Source organism: Hyla sarda, chromosome 9 (assembly GCF_029499605.1).
Source record: "Hyla sarda isolate aHylSar1 chromosome 9, aHylSar1.hap1, whole genome shotgun sequence".
In the NCBI taxonomy this organism is placed as follows: Eukaryota; Metazoa; Chordata; class Amphibia; order Anura; family Hylidae; genus Hyla; species Hyla sarda.
The window spans coordinates 5,787,683-5,811,623 of NC_079197.1; the positions used below are offsets into that span (position 1 = coordinate 5,787,683).

A 23,941-nucleotide genomic window follows, 5' to 3' on the forward strand; every position below is an offset into this window, starting at 1 on the left:
AAAAATCTTAATCCTTCCAGTACTTTTCAGCTGCAGAATACTACAGAGAAAGTGGAGTTGATCTTTTCTGTCTGACCACAGTGCTCTCTGCTGACACCTCTGTCCATAGCAAAAAAAAAGTTGGTTGCTATGGGGATTTACTCCTATTCTGGACAGTTCTTGACATGGACAGAGGTGTCAGCAGAGAGAGCGCACATTGTGGTCAGACATACTTCCTCTGTAGCAGCTAATAAGTACTGGAAGGATTAAGATTTTTTTTTATAGAAGTAATTTACAAATCTTTTTAACTTTCTGGCACCTGATGACTTGAAAAAAATAGTTTTCCACCGGAGTACCCCTTTAGTTCCTGTGAGCCACCTTAAGGGTTAAATCCTGTTGTGAATTGTGCAGTTTTTTTTTTTTTAAGTGGTGGGAATATATGGGGGGGGTTTCTAGCATAAAGGAATAAAAAAACAATGTGTCACCAGCTGTTGCAAAACTACAACTCCCAGCATGCTGGAGACACACTGTTTGGATAAACTGTTTTAAACTTTAAAGGCCTCTAACTGCAAAATATGATTTTTAAATCTGATAATTTTTTTTATTTTTCACAATTGCTGAAGTTATTGACTATTGCACCGTTCACCTGAGGAAAGCTGAATGCGCGGTGTACAGGCGTAGTGACTGTCTGTGGGCGCCAATGCTCTGACATGTGTTTTTCCTCGCAGTTGCTGTTTGAAGCTGTGGGTGCGGGGGGCGAGCGCGCTTACATCGCTGTGGACGACATTCACATCCGCCATCATCCTTGTCATGAATCAGGTACCAGACGTCGCTATACATTACACTGTTAGGGACTGATTGCCCTCCTAGTACTGAGGTTGGCGACTATAGAACTCATTTAGCATCTTTGTTATTTAAGATATCCAGTTCTGAAAAACTTATCTCCCCCCCCCATCCTAAGGACCGCTGGGGCCCCCCGTGATCTCCTGTTCAGGGCCTGGCAGCCCGCGGGAAGCGGCGCCATAGAGTTGTATTGAGGGGGTGTGTCAGCTGCCGCTTCGTGCGGCTGCCGGGGCCCCGTACAGGAGATCTTAGGGGCACCATATCCCCCACCCCACGTTTTGAAACCTATCCCCTAGCCTTAGGATAAGCTTTTCAGGACTGGACTAATCCTTTAAGTCAGACTTAAAGGGGTACCCCAAGAATTTATTTTCTTCAGCCTTTGAGCCCATGATACAAGTTATAATACAGTATAATAAGCTTCTATTTCCTCCATTTTCATACAGAGGACCCGGAAGTGATGATGTAGTATTTTTACTTTCCCACCATTCCATGCAGCCGGAGGTAATATGTCATAGGTCACATGGTCTCCAGGGGCATGGCTATGCTGCAGTGGGTGGAGATACCATTACTTCAGTAAATCCCTTCCACCCACTGGAGACAGTCATAAGTCACATGATCTCCAGGGGGCGTGGCTATGCTGCAGTGGGTGGTAATAAGAGATTTACTGAACTAATGGTCTCCACCCATCCACTTCAGCATAGCCGCGCTCCCTGGAGACCATGTGACCAATGACATATTGGGGGGAGATTTATCAAAACCCGTGCAGAGAGCGGAGCAGTTGCCCAAAGCAACCAATCAGATCACTTCATTTTTAAAGAGGCCTGGGAAAATGAAAGCCACCATCTGATTGGTTGCTATGGGCAACTGCACCGCTCTTCCTAAATCTTCCCCAATGTCTCTGGTTCCATGGAATGCTGGGAAAGGTCAGAGACAACAGTGAAATATAAAGCCTTTCACTACAGCAGATTACACCCTGTTATAACTTGTATCATGGGCTCCAAGGATGAAGAACAATTCTGGAGCCCCTTTAATTACCAGTGATTTACAGGTTAGAGAACGTGTACATAATCTGCAACGGGGGTTTGTTGCGGCTACACATGGACTTCAATGGGTCCAATTGTTCAGAACTTGTCTCACAAAATGTATAATTACAGTAAACCTTTATTTTTGGCAGTGTCATGTGACTTTGAACGGGAATTTTGCTCCTGGACCAACGTTCGCATTCCCCTTATGGATACATATGACTGGGACAGCACGTACGGAGCGTCTATACACAGAGCGAGCGCCGCTCCGGAGAAGGACCACAGCCGCGGCTCCTCAGAAGGTATCGTACACCCTAAATATAGAGAGCGAAGAGACCGGCAGAACCAGCACCTAAATCATCAGGGAGGGGGTCATCTTGTAAAACACTTTACACCATTTATAAGTCAGCCACATTTAAAGGGGTACTCCGCTGCTCAGCGTTTGGAACCAACTGTTCCGAATGCTGGAGCCGGGAGCTTGTGACATCATAGCCCCGCCCCCTCAATGCATGTCTATGGGAGAGGGCGTGACAACTGTCACGCCCCCTCGCATAGACTTGCATTGAGGGGGCAGGGTGTGACATCATGAGGGGGCGGGGCTATGACATCACAAGCTCCAGCATTTGGAACAGTTTGTTCCAAACGCTGAGCAGTGGAGTACCCCTTTAATGATTTAGCTATAATGCTCCAGCGCGGTGCAGAAAGTGTCTTAAACACATAAATCTGGATTGTATTTGCGTACGGTTTTTGTTACAATGACAGCGCTGTCTCTACCTCACACCCCGAGGCTTTGATAAGCGGTCGTATTAGACCATACTTGGCTTTTAAGACCAAAGATCACATGACCCAAAATGTGCAGAATGTCCTCCCGGAAAACACGGACGGAAATTCCACACATTTGATCTGCACTAGGACCTCTCGGAAATGTGCAGGCTCATAGACGGAAATGCATTTTCAAGCAGAATCCGCAGAAAAAAAAAATAGATGTGCCTAATAATTTTTGTGGAATCTGGATTTTCACAACAGAAATTCCACCATGTGCTCAGTGCAGCAGATTCCTATTGAAATAAATTCTGCAGCACAATATTCCCATTAAATTCAGTCATGTGAATATAACCCTTTTAAGCAATCTGATATTAGAAATACAGTCTCTCTTCCCCCCCGAAAAAAAAAAAAAAATAGCACCACTCCATCCTCAGGTTGTGTGTGGTATTACAACTCCATTCACATTAATGAAAATTAGCTGCAATACCACACACAACCCAAGGACCAGGGTGGCGCTGTTTCTTGGAGGTGATAAAAATAGCGCCCTCCCCTCCCCCGTCTAATGGTGTGATCTCCTGCAGGACATTATGCCTTTGTGGACACGGGAGCGATGCACTCAGAAGGTACCTCAGCCTGGCTCATCAGCGAGCACCTGTCAGCGACTACTGGATCCTGCTTCAGCTTCGCTTACCGCACCGACTCCTCAGACCATTTCCGTAAGTCACTGGCATCCCCCGCATCTTATGTAACACATTCCTAAGAAGGCGGATTACTACAACTCCCAGCATGCCGGCCCTTCTTATGGCGATCACTCACTACATAGTTTGAAGAAGGTTGTAGTCTTAGTAGCTTAAATGCTTTCGGTGTTGTGCGCCATATTGGTCGAAAAGTCACATGATCCTTAGGCCTTATCCAGTATTTCCCAACCAGTATGCCTGCGGCTGTTGCAAAACTACAACTCTCAGCATGCCCGGACAGCCTTTGGCTGTCCGGGCATGCTGGGACGTGTAGTTTTGCAATAGCTGGAGGCACATCACTTGGAGTTGTAGTTTTGCAATATTCTATGCAATGCAATGTTTCCCACCTTCAGCTGTTGCAAAACTACAACTCCTAGCATGCCCGGAGAGTTATAGTTTACAGCTGGAGGCACACTGGTTGGAAAACATAGATGCATAATGTGAAAGTTATATTATAAGAGCCATTTCCTTACTAATCCCCCATCTGTCCTCTTTATTTTGCCCATCTTAGGCTGCATTCACCTCTCGTTTTTGCAATACGGTTCCCATATCCGGTTTCAATAAAAAAAAAACTTATGGAACCGTATTGCAAACCGTATGTATATACACTTCATAGAAAACGGTATGCCAAACGTAGCATCCGGTTGTGTACATTTTGCATCATTTAAGATTTTCTCAGTTTTTCCCATCTCAAAAACCATAATCTACTACGGTTTTATGTCCAAGTGAAAAACTGGATACAACCCGTATAATTTTTTTTTTTTTTTTTTTTTTTTTTTTTATAAATGGTGGGCTATGTGAACCGTTTGCGCACAATACGGTTTTGCAGTTTGCACATGTTGAGTGCACGCCGAAAGTTCTTCCCACAAATAGAACAAAGACATTAATTAAGGACAAACCTAAAACCATATCAGTTTTTTTTTTTTTTACTTATAAAACCCTAGAGAGGTCTATGCGGTTGTACACGGTCCGGTCTGGTTTTGAGACATATGTTTTGTTTCGTTTTATTTAAAAAAAAAAAAAAAAAAAAAACGATATGGAAACCGTATTGCAAAAACGAGAAGTGAATGCAGCCTCAGGCCGGGTTCACACCACATTTTTGCAATACAGTTCCCGTATCAGGTTTTTGATTAAAAAAAAAAAAACGGATTCCTCAAAACCGGACTAAACTATCAAAACGTGTTTACAAATTTTAATCCGTATACGGTTGAAAAATGTATTCAGCTTGAAAAATGATGTCCGGTTGCATCAGTTTAAGAAAAAAAAAATAAGTTTTTAACTTTTCACTCCATTATGAATAAAGTTTCACTTGTTTGATTGAAATTCTAAGAAAAACTGTGCAAAGTCAAAAACCGGATGGTGCAAACTGGATGGAATGTACGCACATACGGTTCTCTGACTCCCATGTTATAAAAAATAAGGTACATTTCAATATGTTTTTTCATCCAGACCAAAAACAGTGGTAGGCTACGTGAAAAAAAACTGACATAACCGTATGGGATGCAAAACAGACACAACCTGATGCATCGTTTGGCATACAGTTTTTTACAATACCGTTCTGTACGTTTTTTAAATTGAAAATGTGTAGAAGAACTGTATTGTAAAAACGTGGTGTGAACCCGGTCTTATGCCCTTTATTCTTTTCCAGATCTGGGGGAGCTGATCCTGTATGTGACCAGTGCTCAGAACCCCGTCTTATGCCCTTTATTCTTTTCCAGATCTGGGGGAGCTGATCCTGTATATGACCAGTGCTCAGAACCCGGTCTTATGCCTTTTATTCTTTTCCAGATCTGGGGGAGCTGATCCTGTATGTGACCAGTGCTCAGGGGCTGCTGCCCGTCTGGGTGCTTCATGGTTATCATAGTAATACCTGGCAGGAAGAACAACTGCAGCTGAACAGCACCGGGGAGTTCCAGGTAATACAATATCAATATGGAGGAAGGTGGTTCTCCCCTTTATACTGTGTGGGGGTCTCCTGACCACCTGTCACTTTACAGATTGTATTTGAGGCAACAAAGGGCAGGCGCCCGCACACCGCCGTCATCTCCCTGGACAGTCTGATGTACACCCCCGACAAGCTGTGTAATGCTGAAGAAACGCACAACTCTAAAGGTAAGTACAAAGACTTAATATCCTGTGTCCATAGCAACCAGATCCCAGCGTCCATTACGTATATCTGATCTGATAACGGCTTCTCTCTACAAGATTTACCGATACAGACTAGAGGCCATTATATACCCTGGAGCCTATACAGGGACACTTATCGGAAGTGGCATTTAATAGTGTTGAGCATGAATATTCGTAATGCGAATTTTTATCATGGATATCAGCACTTCACGATTTTGCGAATATTTAGAATATAGTGCTATATATTTGAAATGACGAATATTCGTTTTTTGTTCACTTTTTTGAATGCAAGAATTGGCATAAAATTTTTTAACATAGCGAATTTCGCGAACATAGTTAGAATATATTGACGCAAATTCGTATATTGCCCCTGCCGGTCATCACTAGCATTTAATACAATCACTGCTTCTACTCTGGACAGTTCCTGAGACACGTGTCAGCAGAGAGCACTTAGACAGAAACGAACAACTCAACTTCAGCAGCTCATAAGTACTGAAAGGATTAAGATTTTTTTTTTTTTTTTTTTTTTTTATAGAAGTAATTGACAAATCTATTTAACTTTCTAGAGCTAGTGGATTTTATATATCCTGGATAACCCCTTTAATGTTTGTAGACCTATTTGACACAATGAATCCCCAGCGTAGTCTGAGCCTGCAGTCTCACCTCCTCTCTGACCCCCAAGCTTCCTGTAGGTAAGGCAGTGTTCACATTGACACTGTGCTCAGTCCTGTTCTGATTTTTATTTATTTTTTGCACCAAATGGCCAAAAAATAGAAAAAATAAAATTTGGGCCAGATCCCACTGATGGAATAGGGTCGCTCAGGGATACTGTAGTTTTATGGGAGCAAAAAAAGTGCTACACTCCTGTTTCGACAGAATTGTCAATGGAAATGTGAAAGAGGCTGTAGAAGAATAATATGGATGATGATATGACTGCAGGATCGGGCTACAGATGGGATTCTAGTGTGTAACTATGGAGCGATGAATACAGAACAGGAGGAGATTGTTTTCTTATTCTAGATTAGTGTTTCACAACCAGTGTGCCTCCAGCTGTTGCAAAACTACAACTCCCAGCATGCCCGGACAGCCAACGGCTGTCTGGGCATGCTGGGAGTTGTAGTTTTGCAACAGCTGGAGGCACACTGGTTATGAAACACTGTTTTAGAAGCAAAGAAATAGAGATGAGCGAACTTACAGTAAATTCGATTCGTCACAAACTTCTCGGCTCGGCAGTTGATGACTTATCCTGCATAAATTAGTTCAGCTTTCAGGTGCTCCGGTGGGCTGGAAAAGGTGGATACAGTCCTAGGAAAGAGTCTCCTAGGACTGTATCCACCTTTTCCAGCCCAGGGGAGCACCGGAAAGCTGAACTAATTTATGCAGGAAATGTCATCAACTGCCGAGCCGAGAAGTTCGTGACGAATTGAATTTACTGTAAGTTCGCTCATCTCTACAGAGAACACAAGTATTTGTAACATTAATATCTGATATACACACTTACTCTTCCAGGTAAAGACAATTCCGGAAGGAGCTGGGCCATCGCCATCGGAGTGATCATCGCCCTGCTGTGCTCGTTGCTGATCTTCCTCCTGTATCGCAGATGGAAAAGAAACAGACAGAACGATTCCCCGCTGCCTGAACAAGCCGACCAGATCGACGGATTTGATAATGTGTCATATGACATAGATTCTTCAAGCTGAAAAGTAACATCTCGTGTGCCGAACCATCAAAAATAAAATCTATGCCATAAATTGCTTCTAAAGCACCTGTATAACTATAGATCAGCAGGGACGTATTTACGACATCTGCAGTCTGGCGTCACATTGTACCGCAACAACCAGCATGCCTCACCAGACTGCAGAATTAAAAGGGGGATTTCCAGAGCTTAATTCTTCCAAGAACAGCACCACCCCCTGTCCTCAGGTTGTGTGTGGTACTGCAGCTCTGTTCCATTGAAATAAATGGAGACAAGTTGCTATACTAAACAGAACCTGAGGACAAGGATGGTGCTTTTTTTAATAAAAGTTTTCTTTTCTTGGACAACCTTTTAAAAAGGAGAGGATATAAGATGTCTGATCGCGGGGGGTCTGGCTGCTGGGACCCCCTGCGATATCCGGGCTGGCACCCGTGGCGTTCTGAACGGTGGCTTGTCTTCATGAAGTCACGCCACACTCCCTCCATTCATAACTATGGGAAGACTGTATACTTCTGCTCCACAGCTGTCACGCCCCATCCCATAGATATGAATGGAGGGGTCAGGGGTCATGAATACAGAAGCCCGAAGGCGCAGTTCTGAATAAACGAAATGTTCAGAACACTGGGGTGCCGGCCTGGAGATCGCAGGGAGGGTCCCAGCGGCCACATATCTTATCCCCCTATCCTTTGTATAGGGAATAAGATGTCTAGAGTACCTATGTTTTATAACCTTACAAACCGGTCAAGAGTTTTAACCCCTTAACGACCGCGGACGTAAATGTACGTTCTGGTGCGGCGGTACTTCGTGCGCCAGGATGTACATTTACGTCCTGTACATATCAGCGAGAATCGGGTCATATGCAGGTGGTCCCGGCTGCTGATAGCAGCCAGGGACCTGCCGGTAATGGCAGACATCCGTGATCATGCCCATGTCTGCTATTAACCCCTCAGATGACGGGATCAATACAGATCACGGCATCTGCGGCAGCGCAGCTACATTTTATGCTGATCTGATTACCCCAGGGGGGGGGGGGATGGGATCAGATCAGCTAACATGGCGGACGGAGGTCCTCTCACCTGCCTCCGCCTCCTTCCCAGCTTCTTCTACTCTGGTCTGAGATTGAGCAGACCAGAAGATCGCCGATAACACTGATCAGTGCTATGCCATATGCATAGCACTGAACAGTATTAGCAATCAACTGATTGCTATAAATAAACCCGTATGGGGACTATTAAAGTGTACCCCAAAAAGTAATAAAAACATTTGGTATCGCCGCGTGCGTAAATCTCCAATTAAAATATATAAAGTTAATGATCCCGTACGGTGAGCGGCGTGAACATAAAAAAATAAATAAAAATAAGTCCAAAATTGCTGTTGTCACATTTTATTATAATTTTTTTTTTAAATTAAGTTTTATATACACAAATGTGGTATCGCTAAATAATACAGATCATGGTGCAAAAAAGTGAGCCCTCAAACCGCCGCTTAAACGGAAAAATGAAAAGTTATAGGTTGTAAAAATAGAGGGATTTTAAACTTACTAATTTGGTTAAAAAGATTGCGATTTTTTTTAAACGCAACAATAATAGAAGAGTACGTAATCATGGGTATTATTTTTTTAATTGTATTGACCCACAGAATAAAGAACACGTCATTTTTACAGTCATTTGAACCTTCCAAAATTTGAAAAATTGCGGTTTTCTTTTTAATTTCCCCATACAAATAGTATTTTTTTTGGTTGCGCCATACATTTTATGGTAAAATGAGTGATGTCAGTACAAAGGACAACTGGTCACGCAAAAAAAAATAAAATAAAAAAAAGCCCTCATACTAGTCTGGATAAAAATATAAAAGTTACGATTTTTTTGAAGGAGAGGAGGAAAAAACGAAATGATACCGGTAGCTTTTGTCAAACTACAAGTATTTTCAAGGCAACAGAGTTTCCTAACCAGTGTGCCTCCAGCTGTTGCAAAAGTACAACTCCCTGCATGCCCGGACAGCCTTTGGCTGTCCGGGCATGCAGGGAGTTGTACTTTTGCAACAGCTGGAGGCACACTGGTCTATAGCAATCAAAAGTGTAGGGAAAAGTCAATATTATACAAAAAAAAATTATAAACAAGTTCATAGTTGTGCGCGGTTTTGATGCAAATGTCTAAAACACGACAAATAAAATACAGATCCATGAAAGGCTAAGGATGAGCCATCACTATGCAGATCCCCTAAATAGCTACTCCTCTACCAAGGGTCCCAATCACTGATCCAATAAGACCACCCATAAGAATGACCCCATTGTTATGCAATCTATTGGCGCTTCCTAGACTACGGGAACCCTACAATCAGCCATCTTTAGCAGGATCTCAATATGATAGACGCATTTCAGTGCACACGATGCTGCGCTATTCCGTCATTCGCTAGGAAACTTTAATAATTCGGGTGAAGGAAGAGAATTTTATTTTACAATGACATACAAGAAAGGATGTGAGAACTTATAAATGGAGGGGCAGAGCCTCCCATCTGCTGAAAAAAAAAATAACACCCCAAAAAATGAACAAAAAGCAACCCATCTGTACGTGGGAGAAATTAAGATGACCCCAAAGTGAACTGCGAGCAAATCCGGCTCCCGCCCCCCCCCCCCCCCCCCCGTAGGTGGTAAAGTGCTGCTCTTGGCAGGAAGCTTGCGGTTCGTTCTTTCAGGACCTGGAAGAAATGCGCTAATGATTCTTATTATTTCCAGCAGGTAAGACGACTATTCTCATTCTGTCCCATCTAGTTTATATAGTCCAATAACCCCCACGTGTTCTGCTTGGCAAAAGTAGAGCGCCGGTCTGCTCAGACGAGAGAGAGAGACCGGTCAGGATCAGTTTGGGGAGAACTGATTTCGAGGCTTTATTTTCATTTTTTTTTGGGAACCGCATCGAGGGGTTTGCCAATATCCCTTCCCCGAAGCTTGAGACCTGAAAGACAGGAAGCAAGGCGCAGTATTTGTACAAATGTTATATAAAAATTAGGACAGTTTTCCAACCAGTGTGCCTCCAGCTGTTGCAAAATTACAACTCCCAGCATGCCCAGACAGCCTTTGGCTGTCCGGGCATGCTGGGAGTTGTAATTTTGCAACAGCTGGAGGAATACTGGGGGACATACAGCATTTCCTATTACAGCAATATCACTTTTTTCAAAGGTCCCTCATGCTGTTTTGAAAATGTGACAATTTGTCCCACTTGTGTTTGGCTCCAAAATTGCAGTTTGGCGCCACATTTTAATTTTTTTATTTTATTTTAATCCCGGCAAATTACAGCAGAAGCCTCTCCCGTAATATTCCATCATTACTAATGCTGAGACAGACGCTAACTGCGTGAAGGAAACGTGTATTGCGTTTTAACCCCTAGGCATGATATGGACGGGTTTTATGAAAAGGTGCAAAAAAGGCGCAAATCCACCGAAAAGTCTCTAAAACGACACCAGCCCAGACTTAGCTTAGCTTTTTAGTGTATGCGAAGAGAGAAATTTCAGAAAATGTGACCTGCACAAAATTTATCAAAATGCTCAGCGATCATATAATAAATTTGGCGCTCCTACACATTACAGCGCACACAAAAAGGTGTAGAAAAATACTTCACTTACACCTACAATGATAAATGCCGCCTGAAGTGTACATCAACATGCCCATTTTTGCAAACTTGGCACTATTAGTGTAAACCTTGGCTCATTCTCATATTACACACCCTTGAGATCTGATTGAAACTTTCTTGCGTAAAACGCAAAATTTTCAATATGAAGGGTTTTTGAATATGTCCCCCAGTGTGATAGATCATAGCAGAAACAATGGGGGAGATCAAAACCTGTCCAAAGGAAACGTTGCTGAGTTGCCCATAGCAACCAATCAGATCGCTTCTTTAATTTTTTTCCCCCCCAGAGGTCTTTTCAAAAATGAAAGCAGCGATCTGATTGGCGGAGATTAACCTGTCCATAGCAACCAATAAGCCTATGCCCCATAATGGAGTCTAGAACCAGTCTATTAATGACAGAGTGGCAGGTATACATGTGTCTGTGCAGTATACACCAATAACTCAGGACATGTGACCCACTTACCGATCGCTCTCTCCAACTTCCCCAAGACTTGGTTGCTTGGAATGGCTTTTCCGCTCTCATAATCGGCGATCACTTGAGGTTTCTCATTTATTTTCTGTAAAGAAGAAGAAGAAGTTATAAGTTATTACTTTCCTATCGTACACCATGAGTTGGACAAATACAACCTGCGAGTGACTGTTCAGATGTCGTCATTTTCTTTCCCTCTATACACTACTACACTTCAGGCGCTATTCACACTACTGTTGCTCTTTGATGGCCACCACCGTGCAGTCTGCTGCTCTTTGATGCAATAAACACCCCAGACTGATGCGTGATGCCAGTGTGAACAGACTGCTAGACAACCACTTGTTACATGCCCAGCAGATGGACCCCCCCTACTAAATTTACTACACTCCGCTCTATTCTTAGCCCTCAAAATTATTAAGAACTAAAAGGTTATAAGAAGCATGTAGAGCAGGCATTACCTTAAAGAGGTTGGCCCAAAATTAAAATGTATCACCTATCCATAGGGTGGGTGGCATTGGTCTGATCGGTGGGGGTCCATCTTGAACCCATTTGGTAATGGAGCAGGAGTCAAGCGGGCACGCTGTTGCTCTATTCACTCTTGACTAAAAGGAGATAGTTAAAGGGGTACTCCGGCCTATCCAAAAGGGATGTCGCAGCTGTCATGTCTCGAGCCTCCGGTGCAGCATCGCTAGTCATCCCACACGTGGTGTCGCAGCACAGATTGTTGAGGGGCGGAGTACCCCTTTAAATACAGCAATCACTTATTTTTTTACTCCCATAGCGTGAATGTGACAAGGGACCCCCACAATAAGACACCTATAACCTAGCCTGTGGATGGGCGATGCACCTTAGGCCATAATGTTGGCTTCAGATTATACCACAAGGATTTTGCCCTTCATGGTTTTCCTAAAGCTTACCGTGGCCAGGTCCTTCTGTGTGAGGCCGGTGGCCTGGCGGCCCTGCTGAATGACTTTGCCCACTTCCAGGGACACCCTGTCGTGATGCAGCTCTTCCGTTTCTCTGTCCAGCTTGGCTGTGTTCTTTGTGATGACGTGCTGCTTGTTCTGTCCTGCCGACCCTGGAAACACATAACCGCAAGCATTTATACAAAGAATGACAGATCTACACCGACACAGCAAAATCTAAAACAAAGCAAAGCATACGAACATCTACAACGACAAAGCAAAATCTACAAATATCTACAACAACAAAGCAAAATCTACAAATATCTACAACAACAAAGCAAAATCTACAAATATCTACAACAACAAAGCAAAATCTACAAATATCTACAACAACAAAGCAAAATCTACAAATATCTACAACAACAAAGCAAAGCATACAAACATCTACAACGACACAGCAAAATCTACAAATATCTACAACACCACAGCAAACCATACAAATATCTACAACACCACAGCAAACCATACAAATATCTACAACACCACAGCAAACCATACAAATATCTACAACAACACAGCAAAATCTACAAATATCTACAACAACACAGCAAACCATACAAACATCTACACCGACACAGCAAAATCTACAAATATCTACAACACCACAGCAAAATCTACAAATATCTACAACACCACAGCAAAATCTACAAATATCTACAACAACAAAGCATACCATACAAATATCTACAACACCACAGCAAACCATACAAATATCTACAACACCACAGCAAAATCTACAAATATCTACAACAACAAAGCAAAATCTACAAATATCTACAACACCACAGCAAACCATACAAATATCTACAACACCAAAGCAAACCATACAAATATCTACAACACCACAGCAAACCATACAAATATCTACAACACCACAGCAAACCATACAAATATCTACAACACCACAGCAAAATCTACAAATATCTACAACACCACAGCAAACCATACAAACATCTACACCGACACAGCAAAATCTACAAATATCTACAACAAAAGCAAAATCTACAAATATCTACAACACCACAGCAAACCATACAAACATCTACACCGACACAGCAAAATCTACAAATATCTACAACAACACAGCAAACCATACAAACATCTACACCGACACAGCAAAATCTACAAATATCTACAACAAGCATAAAAACCATCTTCAACACCCCCCGCAAAAACCAGACTCCTGAGCACCAACTATCAAGATGGAGAGAACTCCATGCATGATCATACAAGACCGCGCTCTGGTGTCACTTATACGGATGTAAACTATTAAACAAATCTATTATAGGGTTTTCCAGGCTGGGAGGTATTTAAAAAAAGGACAAGTCCTTTGCTGATAAGTTTTTTTTGCACTTATCCCCTACCCACAGGATATGGGATACGTATTATATCGCAGAGGGCCCCCCCGCGATAATCGCGGGGGGTCCAAGTGCTGTGGCCCTCTGCGATATAATACGTATCCCATATCCTGTGGGTAGGGGATAAGTGCAAAAAAAAAAAAAAAAAAAATTGCGGGGGTCCGATCGCTGTGGCCCTCTGAGATATAAAACTTATCCCCTATCTTGCAGATAGGGGATACGTTTTTCTGTAGCCGAATGGCTCTCCCATAGAGATATACAGAGAGGGCGTCGGCGCATAGAGAAATGCGGATAGGGAATACGTTTTTCTGTACTTATCGGGACTTTTCCTTTAAGCCAATGTTGTACACAAAATAAATGCAGCTATACTAACCTGCCCCCTCTCCCCGCTGTTCTGATGTCGCCCAGTCCACACCAATTCCCTTTTCTATGCAAGTTTTTCCTCCGGAGTATCCCTTAAACTAAAAATTCCTCCCATACTGGAAAGTCCTTTTATAACGGCTGTGTACAGGATACAATCCAACCCTCCATCCGGTTGATAGTTTGAGGCCATGTTCACTAGGCAGAATTTCCACACCGGATACCGCATTTGAGTCCGGCAGGGAGATTCCGCTGCAGCAGAGTCCAATTCAACAAGCTTCTGCTGCGCTGTTCTCACATTTTCCGTGTCCGCACAAAGAATGAATACGTTCATTCTTTGTGCGAGGCTGCACAGCAGTCTATGCGACGGCGTATTCCCCTGTGGTCCTAGCACCGGCAGATAATGCCAGCACCCCGCAATGTCCGCACAAACATTCTCCATGCGGACATTCTGGCGTGTGAACATAGCCTTAGACTCTAGCTAGAGCAGTGGTCTCGAACTGTGGCCCTCCAGATGTTGCAAAACTTCAAATCCCAGCATGCTGGGAGTTGAAGTTTTGCAACATCTGGAGGGCCACAGTTTGAGACCACTGAGCTAGAGGAGAGGAGTTCCTGACATATAGGGTATATGAGGGATGCAGAACACCGCTCAGTCTCAGATTCAAGCAGACGAACATTCAAATGTAAGGTCACGGGATAATTGTCATCTTGATAAACTCTCACTATAAGGGGTCATATAATGAAGCCTCCACCCTAAAGGACCTGGGTACTTACATTTTTTGGAAGTCTCCAATTCTTCTCCTCGTCTCTGAGCTGCAATAACAGCCTGGAAGACAAATATAAGATATTATTATACACAGGTCATAAAACGAAGGCGGCCACACCTCACCACCGGGTGGGGCAATGTCCCCAATGAGGTCACCATCTTTAAGTAACCTGCAACTAAGACCGACCTACTGTACCAACCAGGGCTGTGGAGTCTGTAGATAAATGTTCCGACTCCGGAGTTTTCTGTACTTCCAACTCCGACTCCTCTGCATTAATATGCAAAGGTATTTTATACATTCCTTGAAGGAAAGAAAGGCAACATACCTGTCATTACCACAGGAGTACTGGCTGGGAAGCCAACAGTCTACTGTACTGAACAGTTTGTGTGCTGATCTGCTGCTGAAGATAGGGCAGTGGGAGGATCAAGGAAGGGGCATTATAGAACATAATTTCCCTAGTAGAATCCCATAGTCATGTTTAAAGGGGTACTCCGCCCCTAGACATCTCATCCCCTATCCAAAGGATAGGTGATAAGATGTCAGTTCGCCAGGTCCCGCTGCGGCACTGCGCTATCATTACAGCACAGAGAGTTCACTGTGTGCGTAATGACGGGCGATACAGGGGACGGAGCAGCGTGACGTCATGGCTCCACCCCTCATGACATCACGACCTGCCCCCTTAATGCAAGTCTATGGCAGGGGGCGTGACGACCCCCACGCCCCTTCCCATAGACTTGTATTGAGGGGGCGGGCCGTGACATCATGAGGGGCAGAGCCGTGATGTAACAACGCTCCAGCCCCTGTATCGCCCGTCATTACGCACAGAGCGAACTTGCTCCGTGCAGTAATGATAGTGCGGTGTCACAGCGGCCATCCCGGGGGTCCACAGCAGCGGGACCCCGGCGATCTGACATCTTATCCCCTATCCTTTGGATAGGGGATAAGATGTCTAGGTGCGGAGTACCCCTTTAAGCTAACAATCGAGTTTACAAGTTTTTATAGCCTTAGCTGAATGGCAGCAGTTTTTCCAATGGTTTTCAGCTTCAGTCTTGAACTATTGACCCTCCATTCCCTTCACTTATACAAGTGTCTCTAGTCCTGCAAAAAACATTTCCTTAACCCCTTATCAGTGAGAGGCTCGGTTACCCATGGGTTCCCTATAACAGCAGAACACAACACTATGGAAAGTATAAGTATTGCCGCTCCTAATTGTGCGTTGCGTGCCATATAGTAAAGCACACGAAAAGCTTCTTCACAGTCTCTTAACGTGTTCGTTTTGCGGTTACGTGAGGCTCTGCATGCATTGGTCTTTATTCTTACAGTAGAGAAGTCATTAATTATAACTTTTTGTGAATTGGGACATTTAAAACTTGCTCTTTTTTTATTCCAATCTAAAATTTAGTAGGAGTCGGTGCATTGTTTGCCGACTCCAGGTACCCATAATTTCGTCCGACTCCACAGCCCTGGTACCAACATCTCACAGGGTTACTGAGAGACATCAAACACCAAGAGTAATAAAAGCAGATGTAATGTCAATGCTTGGAGGATCTTATTGTGCAGGTCACCTCTGAAATGATAAATTAATCTGAAAGGAAAGTGGAATGTGTACAAACATTACTGATCCTGAGTTATATCCTGTATTATACTCCAGAGCTGCACTCACTATTCTGTTGGTGAGGTCACTGTGTACATACATTACATTACTTATCCTGTACTGATCCTGAGTTATATCCTGTATTATACGCCAGAGCTGTACTCACTATTCTGCTGGTGAGATCACTGTGTACATACATTACATTACTTATCCTGTACTGATCCTGAGTTATATCCTGTATTATACCCCAGAGCTGTACTCACTATTCTGCTGGTGAGGTCACTGTGTACATACATTACATTACTTATCCTGTACTGATCCTGAGTTATATCCTGTATTATACTCCAGAGCTGTACTCACTATTCTGCTGGTGAGGTCACTGTGTACTTACATTACATTACTTATCCTGTACTGATCCTGAGTTATATCCTGTATTATACTCCAGAGCTGTACTCACTATTCTGCTGGTGAGATCACTGTGTATATACATTACATTACTTATCCTGTACTGATCCTGAGTTATACCCTGTATTATACCCCAGAGCTGTACTCACTATTCTGCTGGTGAGGTCACTGTGTACTTACATTACATTACTTATCCTGTACTGATCCTGAGTTATATCCTGTATTATACTCCAGAGCTGTAATCACTATTCTGCTGGTGAGGTCACTGTGTACATACATTACATTACTTATCCTGTACTGATCCTAAGTTATATCCTGTATTATACTCCTGAGCTGCACTCACTATTCTGCTGGTGAGGTCACTGTGTACATACATTACATTACTTATCCTGTACTGATCCTGAGTTATATCCTGTATTATACTCCAGAGCTGTACTCACTATTCTGCTGGTGAGGTCACTGTCTACATACATTACATTACTTATCCTGTACTGATCCTGAGTTATATCCTGTATTATACTCCAGAGCTGTATTCACTATTCTGCTGGTGAGGTCACTGTGTACATACATTACATTACTTATCCTGTACTGATCCTGAGTTATATCCAGTATTATACTCCAGAGCTGTATTCACTATTCTGCTGGTGAGGTCACTGTATACATACATTACTTATCCTGTACTGATCCTGAGTTATATCCTGTATTATACTCCAGAGCTGTACTCACTATTCTGCTGGTGAGGTCACTGTGTACATACATTACATTACTTATCCTGTACTGATCCTGATTATATCCTGTATTATACCCCAGAGCTGTACTCACTATTCTGCTGGTGAGGTCACTGTGTACATACATTACATTACTTATCCTGTACTGATCCAGAGTTATATCCTGTACTCACTGTAGTGTGCAGGGACTTAGCTTTGGTACCAGTTTACATATAGAATTTTCCCCTCACATTGTCACCATTGGATGATCTCTCTGTAATTGTTGTTTTGTTATAAAGTTCAGAGGGAGAAAATACTACTAGTTAAGACTTTCTATATATAACGTATGTGACTGGCGGCTTATGTCCAGCAGGTGAGTTGTTGTATACACCTGACTCCCCCGGATGTATACAGTATATACCTGCAGACACAGTTTGTGGTTCACCGCAGGGATTTGTTACACGGTCACAGGAGACATTTCTGCATTTGTTGCACAGAAATAGAAACCACAACAGAGAGAGAGAAATCTAAATACACCGGAGTCTACTATACACGGGGCCCCTCAGATACAAGAGCCCGGTGACTGCCCAGCAAGGGCCCCATGTATCCAAACACAACAAAGCACAGAGGGGGAGAGGATGGGAGTGGGAGACACCACGAGGGGATAGATATGTGGCAGAATAGTCTGTCTGGACCGATCAGAACTGCTGTAGAGCAAACTGCTGCAAAACCTCCTGTTGTCTATGATAGAAAGGAGTCAGATCACACAGGACATCACAGCCGTGTATGGGGCCCCGCAGACCGGTCAGATCACACAGGACATCACAGCCGTGTATGGGGCCCCGCAGACCGGTCAGATCACACAGGACATCACAGCCGTGTATGGGGCCCCGCAGACCGGTCAGATCACACAGGACATCACAGCCGTGTATGGGGCCCCGCAGACCGGTCAGATCACACAGGACATCACAGCCGTGTATATGGCCCCGCAGACCGGTCAGATCACACAGGACATCACAGCTGTGTATGGGGCCATGCAGACCGGTCAGATCACACAGGACATCACAGCCGTGTATATGGCCCAGCAGACCGGTCAGATCACACAGGACATCACAGCCGTGTATGGGGCCCCGCAGACCGGTCAGATCACACAGGACATCACAGCCGTGTATATGGCCCCGCAGACCAGTCAGATCACACAGGACATCACAGCTGTGTATGGGGCCATGCAGACCGGTCAGATCACACAGGACATCACAGCTGTGTATATGGCCCCGCAGACCAGTCAGATCACACAGGACATCACAGCTGTGTATGGGGCCATGCAGACCGGTCAGATCACACAGGACATCACAGCTGTGTATATGGCCCCGCAGACCAGTCAGATCACACAGGACATCACAGCCGTGTATACGGCCCCGCAGACCGGTCAGATCACACAGGACATCACAGCAGACCATGCCCTGTGAGACACAAGATCTTTATGGTTACCTCACTGTTCTATAGAGGACACGTCGTCTTTATGGGGACAACTCCCGATACATCACGGATTACCCCAAATAACTCCACCGAATGGCAAAACAAGTAATGACTCTTCCTGACCAGAGCTGCACCTCGCCCCCGGACACTGCCCTTCCTGGTTTCCTCCTGTTCGGGAAACTCCAGACCATGCCCTATGTGCACAATGTCTGATAAAGCCAACCTGCAGATCATTGTCTATTCTACATTACAACAGAATCCGCACATCTCCAACCTGCGGCAACACTACAACTCCCAGCATGGCCCGACAACCACAGAGACGTCAGATATAAACAGGAATATATACACTGGCCACTTTATTAGGTACACCTGTCCAATGGCGTGTCAACACAGTTTACAGTTACATCACATGACAGCAACTCAATACATTTAGGCATGTAGATGTGGTCAAGACAACCTGACGTTCAAACCCAGCATCAAAATGGGGAAGAACAGGGATTTAAGTGACTGTAAACATGGCATAGTTGTTGGTGTCAGACGGGCCAGCCTGAGGATTTTTGCAAACTGCTGATCTAATATAATTTGCCTTGATGTCAGAGGAAAATGGGCAAACTGGTTTGAGATGGCAGAAAGGTAACAGGAACTCAAATAACCACTGGTTACAACCAAGGTCTGCAGAATATCATCTCGGATCCCACATCATGTCCAACCCTGAAGCAGATGGGCTACAGCAGCAGACGACCATGACTGGGGCTCCTCCTGTCAGCTAAGAACAGCAAACTGAGGCTACAATTCACAAAGGCACCAAAACTGCACAATGGAAGATGGAAGAACGTTGTCTTCCACAACAACCTACCAACCTGAGTATTGTTACTGACCAAGTCCATCCCTTTATGATGCTCTGCTGGGTGACCATTTTTTGGAGGCACCACTGGTCGCTCGCCTCCCGCACATGGCGCACACCAGGGCCTAACAATCAGGTCAATGAAGATTTATAACAACCTGTGCAGAGGAAAGTTGACCAGTTGCCCATAGCAACCAATCAGATCACTTTCATTTTTCACAGGCCCCTTTTCAAAATCTCTCCCAATGTTCCAATCATCCAGACTGGATACAACTGTAACAAACCCTCAGAGACAAGTTAACCCTGTTATTAGGGATGTCCCAATACCAATTCTGGTATCAGTGCAGATACCAGACATTTGGATAAGTATTTACACTCTTGCAAAATGTCCCCAACACCCGCAAACAATAAAAAAATAAAATAAAAATCCCTCTCACCTCTGCTCTGTTCCTGCGCTGAGGCCTAATTGTTCACTTATTTGTGGTGCAGGATCTGTTCATCGTATGGCACCTGCCCGGATAACAGAACGAAGGAGAAGGTCCTGCACCACCCCAGATAACAGAACGAAGAAGGTCCTGCACCACCCCGGATAACAGAACAAAGGAGAAAAGGACCTGCACCACCCCGGATAACAAAACGAAGAAGGTCCTGCACCACCCCGGATAACAGAACGAAGGAAGGTCCTGCACCACCCGGATAACAGAACGAAGAAGGTCCTGCACCACCCCGGATAACAGAACGAGGAAGGTCCTGCACCACCCCGGATAACAGAACGAAGAAGGTCCTGCACCACCCCGGATAACAGAACGAAGGAGAAGGTCCTGCACCACCCCGGATAACAGAACGAAGGAGAAGGTCCTGCACCACCCCGGATAACAGAACGAAGGAGAAGGTCCTGCACCACCTCGGATAACAGAACGAAGGAGAAGGTCCTGCACCACCCCGGATAACAGAACGAAGGAGAAGGTCCTGCACCACCCCGGATAACAGAACGAAGAAGGTCCTGCACCACCCCGGATAACAGAACGAAGGAGAAGGTCCTGCACCACCCCAGATAACAGAACGAGGAAGGTCCTGCACCACCCCGGATAACAGAACGAAGGAGAAAGTCCTGCACCACCCGGATAACAGAACGAAGGACAAAGTCCTGCACCACCCCGGATAACAAAACGAAGGAGAAGGACCTGCACCACGTCGGATAACAAAATGAAGGGGAAGGACCTGCACCACCCCGGATAACAGAACAAAGAAGGTCCTGCACCACCCCGGATAACAGAACGAAGGAGAAAGTCCTGCACCACCCCGGATAACAAAACGAAGGAGAAGGACCTGCACCACGTCGGATAACAAAATGAAGGAGAAGGACCTGCACCACCCCGGATAACAGAACAAAGGAGAAGGTCCTGCACCACCCCGGATAACAGAACAAAGAAGGTCCTGCACCACCCCGGATAACAGAACAAAGAAGGTCCTGCACCACCACAGATAACAGAACAGAGGAGAAGGTCCTGCAGCACCCCGGATAACAGAAAAAAGAAGGCCCTGCACCATCGCAGATAAGAGAACAAAGGAGAAGGTCCTGCACCACCTCAGATAACAGAACGAAGGAGAAGGTCCTGCACTATTAACAGAGTTGAGGATTCAGAGGCGAGGTGAGAGGGTTCCTACTTTCTATTGGAGGGGACTTATACTACATAAAGGAGAAGTCTAGTGGGAAAAAAAATGTATCCCCTGTATCCGCAGGATAGGGAATAAGTTTTATATGGCGGTTGTCCGACTGCCGGGGCCCCCCACGATCTCCTGTATGGAGCCCAAGTTTTCCTAAGGGATAAGTTTTCTTCTGCAAGACTTCTCCTTTAATCGGGACATCTACCTAATAGGAGGTTTCCTACCCGAGTATAGGGGGTCTAATGGAGGGGGGGGGGGGGTTTGCTTGGAATTTCCTACCTTATACCCTACCTACTTACTGGGGGCTTCTACCTATTATGGGGGATTCCCTACCTACTTACTGGGGGCTTCTACCTATTATGGGGGATTCCCTACCTACTTACTGGGGGCTTCTACCTATTATGGGGGATTCCCTACCTACTTACTGGGGGCTTCTACTTATTATGGGGGATTCCCTACCTACTTACTGGGGGCTTCTACTTATTATGGGGGATTCCCTACCTACTTACTGGGGGCTTCTACCTATTATGGGGGATTCCCTACCTACTTACTGGGACTTCTATCTAATAGGGGGTGGGGTATCCCTACCCAACTACTGGGGGCTTACCTCAATTATTAGTGTCAGTGAGGGCCTTCTGTTCGCTTTTAGCCTATGGCTTTACCTCTAGAGCCTCCTCTGCTGTCACATGACAACAAAATATACAAAAGTATCAGTAATTGAATTGGTATTGATGAGTTCCTATAACAAAAATATCAGTACTCCTGAAAAAATGGTAGTGGGACATATTGGGCAGGTAATGGTCACCATCTCACCCAGGTACCATAATGGGGAGGTACCACTGTCCATAGCTTAGATACATCTCCAGCGCTCAGCACACACCAGGCCCTGACAATCAGATCAATGTTTATATCTTCCAGACTGGATACAACTGTAACAAACCCTCAGATGCGAGACAAAGTTAACCCTATTACAGTTTACAACCTTTGGATGTAGTCAAGAACATTCACTGACAGCAAGAAGAGATTTTGTACTGAAGAACTGAAACAAGTGATGGGGAAAGTTGTAGAAACTTATTGTACCAGTTATTCCCAAACTTGTGGTGCAAAACTACAACTCCCAGCAAGTCCAACGGACGAAGGCTGAGAGCTAAAGTTTTGGAGAGACACAGGTTCTGAAACTCTGCAGTAATGTGTATTTGGGGGGGGGGGGGGGGGGGGGGGAGATATCAGGGTATGCTGGGAGTTGTAGTTTTCCACTGGCTAGAGCAGTGTTTCCCAACCAGGGTGCGTCCAGCTGTTGCAGAACTACAACTCCCAGCATTCCCGGACAGCCAACGGCTGTCCGGGCATGCTGGGAGTTGTAGTTTTACAACAACTGGAGGCACCCCTGGTTGGAAAACACTGATGGACTCTCGACTTTCCATTGACTCTGAATGTCAGGGAAAAGAAGGATTGGGCAAGTGCCCTTCTGCAGAATATATGTACTAGTGTATACAGGGATGGAAAGTGCATGCTGGGAGTTGTAGTTTCACACTGACTAGAGCAGGGAGCCTCCAACCAGGGAGCCTCCAGTTGTTGCAAAACTACAACTCCCAGCATGCCCGGACAGCCAATGGCTGTCTGGGTATGCTGGGAGTTGTTTTGCAACAGCTGGAGGCTCCCTGTTTGGGAAACACTGGGCTAGATAGCCACAGGATGGGGAACTCTGCTGTAATGTGTATGGCTGGCATCAGGGCATGCTGGGAGTTGTAGTTTTCCACTGGCTAGAGAGCCACAGGATGGGGAACTCTGCTGTGATGTGTATTGGGGGGCATCGGGCATGCTGGGAGTTGTAGTTTTCCCACTGCCTAGACTAGTGTTTCCCTACCAGGGTGCCTCCAGCTGTTGAAAAACTACAACTCCCAGCATGCCCAGACAGCCAACACTGCACTAGAGAGCCACAGGTTGGGGAACTCTGCGTTAATGTGTATTGCAGGCACCAGGGCATGCTGGGAGTTGTAGTTTTGTTTCATGTCGACAAGCAGAGAAGCTAACAGGTAAAACAAACAGAACACAATGGGGCAGGAAACGCATCTACACAACCGCATAGTGTGAACTTGGAGTCACAACATCTACACACAGTATAACCTGGACTGCAGGCAGCACGTGACTCACCAGCTGCTACCCTGGCCCGTGCTGGGAGTTGTAGTCCCTGACACGCCTCATACGTACCCCCCTTACCATGGCGGCTCTGAGGTATCCCCCCTCCTCCTCTCACCTGCTTGGACTTGGCCTGCGCGGCGGTCGGGCCCTTCTTCCTCAGCACGGTCACCGTATCCCAGTCACTCTCCGCCATGTCTCGTCTCTTCACCAGACGCTTCACTAATCAGACCCAACGCTACAGCAGCAGGCCAGACCGTCAAACCCCGCCTCCATGGCCACCTTATTGGTCAGCTCAAGCGTCCATCAGTCAGAGACGAGCCCTAATTGGTGGAATAATATCCCGACTTACACCATTGGCTGAATCCTGAGGAAAGATCTGGAAGGCTGG

At 45.1% G+C, this 23,941-nt stretch overlaps 2 protein-coding genes across 5 annotated transcripts in view; one reads left to right on the top strand and one right to left on the bottom strand.

Annotated features, from left to right (window-relative positions):
* Positions 1–7,467, top strand: part of MAMDC4 (MAM domain containing 4) — a 44,497-nt gene extending 37,030 nt beyond the window's left edge. For 2 of the 4 annotated variants that reach the window (XM_056538181.1, XM_056538182.1), the window contains 6 exons: positions 708–798; positions 1,997–2,146; positions 3,191–3,325; positions 5,135–5,262; positions 5,344–5,458; positions 6,983–7,465. In XM_056538181.1, the coding sequence (XP_056394156.1) occupies positions 708–798; positions 1,997–2,146; positions 3,191–3,325; positions 5,135–5,262; positions 5,344–5,458; positions 6,983–7,173 (810 nt within the window). In that variant the 3' untranslated portion in view covers positions 7,174–7,465. Of the gene's footprint in view, positions 1–707; positions 799–1,996; positions 2,147–3,190; positions 3,326–5,134; positions 5,263–5,343; positions 5,459–5,894; positions 5,963–6,982 lie in introns of all 4 variants that reach the window. The other 2 variants (XM_056538179.1, XM_056538178.1) reach the window with 2 other exon arrangements.
* A 2,130-nt stretch (positions 7,468–9,597) lies between these two features.
* Positions 9,598–23,896, bottom strand: EDF1 (endothelial differentiation related factor 1). The gene is made up of 5 exons (XM_056538197.1): positions 23,669–23,896; positions 14,722–14,773; positions 12,182–12,342; positions 11,259–11,352; positions 9,598–10,123 (listed from the first exon to the last, which is right to left on the bottom strand). Exons 1-5 carry the CDS (start codon positions 23,744–23,746, stop codon positions 10,062–10,064), a joined length of 447 nt encoding a protein of 148 aa, XP_056394172.1. The 5' UTR covers positions 23,747–23,896; the 3' UTR covers positions 9,598–10,061.
* Between the last annotated feature and the right edge of the window lie 45 nt (positions 23,897–23,941).